This window comes from Saccostrea echinata, unplaced genomic scaffold (genome assembly GCF_033153115.1).
Source record: "Saccostrea echinata isolate AGI-Se365-2 ecotype Australia unplaced genomic scaffold, CSIRO_AGI_Sech_v1 ptg000002l, whole genome shotgun sequence".
Taxonomy (NCBI): Eukaryota; Metazoa; Mollusca; class Bivalvia; order Ostreida; family Ostreidae; genus Saccostrea; species Saccostrea echinata.
In genome coordinates, this window is record NW_026889751.1 from 16,306,858 (window position 1) to 16,312,683 (window position 5,826).

The 5,826-nt window shown below is 35.1% G+C and overlaps 1 protein-coding gene across 1 annotated transcript; it reads right to left on the reverse strand.

Moving 5' to 3' along the window:
- Positions 1 to 880: 880 nt before the first annotated feature.
- LOC133173583 (sodium-dependent phosphate transport protein 2B-like) lies at positions 881 to 5,451 on the reverse strand. Its single transcript, XM_061308566.1, has 11 exons — positions 5,349 to 5,451; positions 4,145 to 4,204; positions 3,981 to 4,034; positions 3,801 to 3,842; positions 3,609 to 3,684; positions 3,372 to 3,500; positions 3,129 to 3,272; positions 2,804 to 2,995; positions 2,569 to 2,687; positions 2,306 to 2,447; positions 881 to 2,190 (listed from the first exon to the last, which is right to left on the reverse strand). Exons 1-11 carry the CDS (start codon positions 5,391 to 5,393, stop codon positions 1,316 to 1,318), a joined length of 1,878 nt encoding a protein of 625 aa, XP_061164550.1. The 5' UTR covers positions 5,394 to 5,451; the 3' UTR covers positions 881 to 1,315.
- Positions 5,452 to 5,826: the final 375 nt, after the last annotated feature.

A 5,826-nucleotide genomic window follows, 5' to 3' on the forward strand; every position in this document is an offset into this window, starting at 1 on the left:
GAAAGCAGATGAAGCGACAATACACACAGTCCTGTGGTCATCTGATACTCTGATAATACTGCCACTGTTTGAAGAAAGGCACTTCAAAGAGCCTGATCGTGTGCACAAAAACATTTTTCAATAATATTTGATATTCATATACAAAGAACGAGTTTATTGTTGAAACTTCTGAGCAAATATTTGTATATACAAGTAGATTTTCAAACTATAATGTCATTGATACTACTCATAATACGGTTTGAGTAGAGGACTGCACGCTTGATTAAATGATGACCTTTTCTGACAAGTTTATAAACTTTAATGCTTAAAATGGGTAGTATGAACCTATCCCGATATTTGATGTGTTATGATAGCGATTTTTATATTGGCCACAGTAAATTATCTTTGTAGGAAGGTGTTATTTTTAGTAGGGTCTGTTTTTCCAAGCATCTGTTTGCGTCCTTTATAGAAATTTATTAAGGAGCAAAACTAGTGATGTTTGTTCGCTATTTTACCATGACATATAGATTTATAACTGAAATTATCTCTTTCTTCTCTCTTTTTTTAAAATAAATAAAATGATTTAAACAGGAATTTGCGGCGTGAAGTTCTATAATCCTAGAAAGAATGTTATCGTACGCCTTTGCAGCTAGGTGTCATTTTAGCTTATACTGTACCCTTCGATGTTTGTTGATTTGTCAGAAAAGCAAATGCACAATGTTTTCTCTCAAATATTCAATATTCAAATATTTAATATTCGAATGTTCCTTGTCAACTCCAACTTTGTTCAGCTTTCCGAAATACGGCATGTTCTGTGCAGTCCAAAGCCATGATTTCTGTAATGCTAGAAACTCCAGTTATTTTCAAACTTTTTTAAAAATTGTAACAAACACTGACCAAATGAATTATAAAACAGCATTTTAATATAACAATATTTCAAAGGTATATTTTAAAGTGTTTCAAAACAGCATAACAATATGTACATAGTAAGTTTCTTTCCTTGAAAGAAAAGATCCATATCACAGCTTCATTGAAGAAAAATGAACATTCAAAGAATAAAGTTGTTCTTTTCGTCATGTTAAAATGTTTTAGTTAAAAATGTATGTTAAAACTCTCTCTCTCTTTTTCTCTCTCTCTCTCTTTCTGGATTTAAACAGATCTCATGTTTTGATATTTACAACAATGAACACATTCTATAATTGCTGTCTGTGGTTATATGTATTTAACCAATGTTTTGCCATTAACAGTCGTAGAGGCAAGAAGGTTAAAGATAATGGGAATTTTTTAAGAAGTAAAACACACTGACATACGTAAAAAAAAACATTTAAGCAGAATATCACAATTTTGTGTTCATTTGTTTTTCAAGGTCTCCCTTGGGAGTGTGCTTTTCCTTCTTGCACATTTTACAACAACCACAGAGTTTAGAAAATAGCCTGTCTAATGGTTCCAGAGACCGGAAGTACACGGGAAGGAACTTCCAATTTTGGAGCTTTTTTGGAAGCAAATTTGGTTTTTTGTTCTGCAGCACCTTAATGATGCCAATGATGAAGAGGACACAAATAAATGGTATACCAATGCCGGCCAGAACTTCGATTCCAGCCAGAGAGATTCCAAACACCAGCAGTGGGAAGACAAAGAACATTAGAATCAAATAAAAGATGGCAAACCAGCGATATTTGGCAGTAGTGTTGCCCAGGAATTTTGCCAAAGGAATGGGAAATCGCATAAATTTCAGCGGATAAAACAAAATAATGCCACTAAGGTTGAAAAACAAATGGCACATGGAAACTTGAAGGGAATTTTTAAGGTGTTCTATGCCATCAGAGGTGTCTGTCGCCAGAGCTGCCAAAATCCCGGTAGTGGTGGTCCCGATGTTGGAGCCAAGGGTCAAAGGGTACATTCTGTCAATGCCAATTACTCCCACGCCCACCAGTGGTGTCATAGTGGAAGTAAAAATAGAACTGGACTGAACCAAAATGGTAAGACCAGTGCCGATTACAATGGCGATATAACCAGTGAAATAGGCGGCTTTTCCGGGAAATTCATAGTTTACGAACTTCTTGATGACTTTACGGATATTTCCTTTCAGGAGAGAGTTCAAGATCTTTACAATACCAAAGAGGCATAGGCAGAGTAGAATCAGGGCAACGACCAACATAATGCTTCCTATGGCGGCATCCGATAGGCCGGTGTCCATAAAAAGATGTGTACCTTTAGAAAGAAAAATAAATGATCAACATTTTAATACTTTTGGCCATGGAATAAAGATACATGTATATACATCTGCAAATAACATAGTAAAGAAGAAGAAAAATAATTGGCTTACAATTTTTTGTACAAATTTTCTCCTCGAATTCAAAACCAGTAGCGTTCTTTGCCATGACCGTTTTCGATTTGCAGCACGTTTTAAGAAGACTGTCGACTTCCTTTCCATCGGTGACGATTTTGTTAATCTGTTTGGAGTCGACCTACAAAAAATCACGCAATAAATGTTAGGGATTTTGATATGACCTCACTTTTACTCACAGGTAACCAGATCATATGAAATCTAAACGATGAACGGAATGTTTAAGGAATCAGAATACTAACTTCAACGATCATTTTAGTAAAAGGCTTGGTGATCGTCTTTAACAGGTCTTTGTTGGCATCTTCGTACGTCTTTAGGTGCATGCTGTCTACAATTGCGCCACTCAAATGATAAAGATACCCTGAAAATTCAAATTAAATCATTAAATTACAGTCTGTTAAGACTGAGACAAGTTGGATAGATAGAGAAGACTTCCTTTTGATGGTTTAAACATTTTCGGTTTCCATGTCGACTTACCGGTGATGAGCTCCAAAGGTAGCAAGACTATGACAGCTAACCAGTTAAACATGTCGTGGACCGTAGCTCCGGCAAACGCCCGCCGGAAATCTGAAACATCCGTGATTTGTCCCAAGGACACAATGGTGTTGGTTACCGAAGTTCCGATGTTGGCACCCATTACGATTGGAATCGCTTCACCCACATCCAGAACTTAAAACAAAAAAAAAAGAATTAGATATTAAAAAAATGATTTGGAATGCGGATAAGGAACGAGGGGTTGATGCTTACGAGTAAAACCTTTTTTTATAACAAGCAAATTATAATCGTAAACGCTTTCACTTACTGTCGGCTGCAACCATGCTGACCACAATTGATGTACTGGTGGAAGAACTTTGTACTAAGACTGTAGATAGGACTCCGATCATGACCCCACACACGGGGTTCCGCAAGACAACATTACTCCGGAACACCTCGCCAGCAGCCTTACCTAGAGGAAAAAGAATTGATTCAAGGTGAGATTGATTGATTTGTAAAACATACATGAGACGATTAAATTAGCAGAAGTGATTTTTGAAAGAAGGCTTACCTCCGAGAAGTTTGAAAGCAGAACTCAGAAAATCCAGAGAACAGAAGAAGACATAAAGACAAGTCAGGAAAAGTATCACTCGCACGGTCGTCCACACCACCCGGAGAACTTTGCCACTAAAGTCCAACTCTGTATAGATAATTCAACAAAAATTAAGACTACATGTATTATTCGATGCAAATTTAACGGAGGAACTCGGTAATGTATAATTTTGGTTAACTGAACATTGATGCATACCATCCCATGGAATTCCTGTATCCTTGAGCTCCGGTAGTGCCCAAGGGTCTTCCTCTTTCTCGGGAGAAATGTCCAGCTGGAATTGAAAGTCAACAAACTTCAGGAAATGAAATAATACTATATGCATTGCAATCTTTATAATACCTTTAGAAACTTTTGTTCCTTTCTTTCTGTTAGTTATATGTGTCTTACCTTTTCATCTGTTCCATCAAAACCTTTGTTTTCATATCCATTCTAAAGTTTGAGAAAATGAAAGAGATAAATATGCTGATCATACACATTTAAATTCACGAAGTTATATGCACGTTTCGACAAAGCAGGGTGTTCAAAGGGTAAGTAACATATTAAATTAGAGATTCCTTATTTTCTTACCATCTGTATGGTTGTCTGTCCCTTGGTAGATCCGTCTTTATCGTTTATTTCCCCCTGAGGAAAAAAAATGATGTGTAAATAAAAATAAACCATGCTCATATTACCAAAATACCATGTTATCATATTGTATGTATTAAACTGAAGAATTGCAGGTAATAGCCTACCTTGTCCAGGGGTTTGTCCCCATTGACTTGGCTGTGTCCATATTTTTCATCCAGTTCCCCCTGAAAAATCATAATGCGTCCAATACAAAAAGTCGACAATGATATTCTTCTGTTCGCTATCAGTCGTTCATACATTTTGCACGTAATCATACCTTGAAATTATTTACGCGTTACTTTTACGAGTATAACGGGTAGAGGCTAGTTTTTTTCCGTTCATATAAACTTTATGAACCTCTTGTAGAAGTAAACAAGATTTTTTTAAATGTGACATTTATTTTATTTATTGGTACAATGTTTATTAATTTAGTAAAGATACAAGATAAAACTTATTTTTTAGCTGATGGGATTTTATTTATTTAAAAAAAACGTGGTATTTAATTGAAGGGTTCGCATGGTACAATTCCTTTGAATCATCAGTTTGTAATTGACGGACGTGTTGAAATGATTAAAAAAAGGTCGTTCTATTATTTCCTAGTTTTTGTAAAAATGCATCAATTACCATAACTTACAGGTTAATGAAACGCCCTATTCTAAAACATATGTACTTGAAAAGTTTTATTTTTGGATATTAAAACAATGGTTTCATAAATTCTACAATTAAACAGAAGAAGCAAAATTTTACACGAGAAAAAAAATCTCCGGCCATTAAGAGGAGTGCACACATTCTTTCATTCATGTAGAGGACAGTAAGTCGATGTTTTGGTGACAAGACTACAAATACGTCAGAAAGACGAAGGTTGTGTTTTCCTTTATGTCTGGCTGCATGAATTTGATCCAACTGTAAAATATGGCCTGTCAGAAAGGATGTTTAGACGTGTCTTCTCTCTTTATTTATGTCTAAACGTCACTATACCTTATACCTTTGTATTCTATAACCTTTATATGGCGATGTCAATAGATCGAGAGGTCTAATTATTCATCTCTTATTTATGAAAGTTAATAATTGTAATGTATTAAAAGAAAAATATTCTTTCAAATTTAATCAAGGTAAGAAAACATCACATTTCAAGACATATCACTTTTATAAATAAGTAACGAGCAGAAGTGGCATTGTATATTTAGACAGAACCTGCTGTCTTGTTCATTACTAAATTAAGTCCTTTATAACTGAATTACATTTGCATCATTTATTATCTAATTACTTACATAAATAAAAATACAGGCATGTGCCTGGGTGAAAATTCAAATAAAAACAAAAACTCACCGGTTTCTCTGAGTATGGAGGGGGAGATCCGTTGTATTGAGACATTTTTTCTTGAATTTAAAGTGGTGATGAACAATTGAAGTTTGATTCCAAATCACGATGTTTTGTAGAAAAATTTGCCTTTTTATAGATATCATGCTGAGATTGACAAGCAGGGGGGCGGAGCTTAAACAGATAAACACACCTGTCAGGTAAAGAAAAAAGGTACTCAATATAATGATTGCATGAGAGTCACTTGTGATAGACCACGTGTGGTGTCTAAATAAGATGAGATAATAGCCAGTGTTGCGTCACTGAGCAACATAAGTAACTATAATTTTAAATAGGATCATAGGAATTCACCTAATACCCAAGATAATGCACCTTTAGTGACCTCTCACCGCCTCAAAGGTGTTGTTTAAAGGTCCACTTATTAATAAGTATAATCTAAGTCTTATTGCTTCATCTGAAAACAATTTAAACGAAATGTCAAAAGATT

Coding starts and splice junctions, on each gene's coding strand:
- LOC133173583 (XM_061308566.1), bottom strand. CDS start 5,393: ATGTCTCAATACAACGGATCTCCCCCTCCATACTCAGAGAAACCG. Junction 4,205..5,348: donor CTCCATACTCAGAGAAACCG/GTGAGTTTTTGT, acceptor ATGATTTTTCAG/GGGGAACTGGATGAAAAATA. Junction 3,273..3,371: donor TGCTTTCAAACTTCTCGGAG/GTAAGCCTTCTT, acceptor TTTTTCCTCTAG/GTAAGGCTGCTGGCGAGGTG.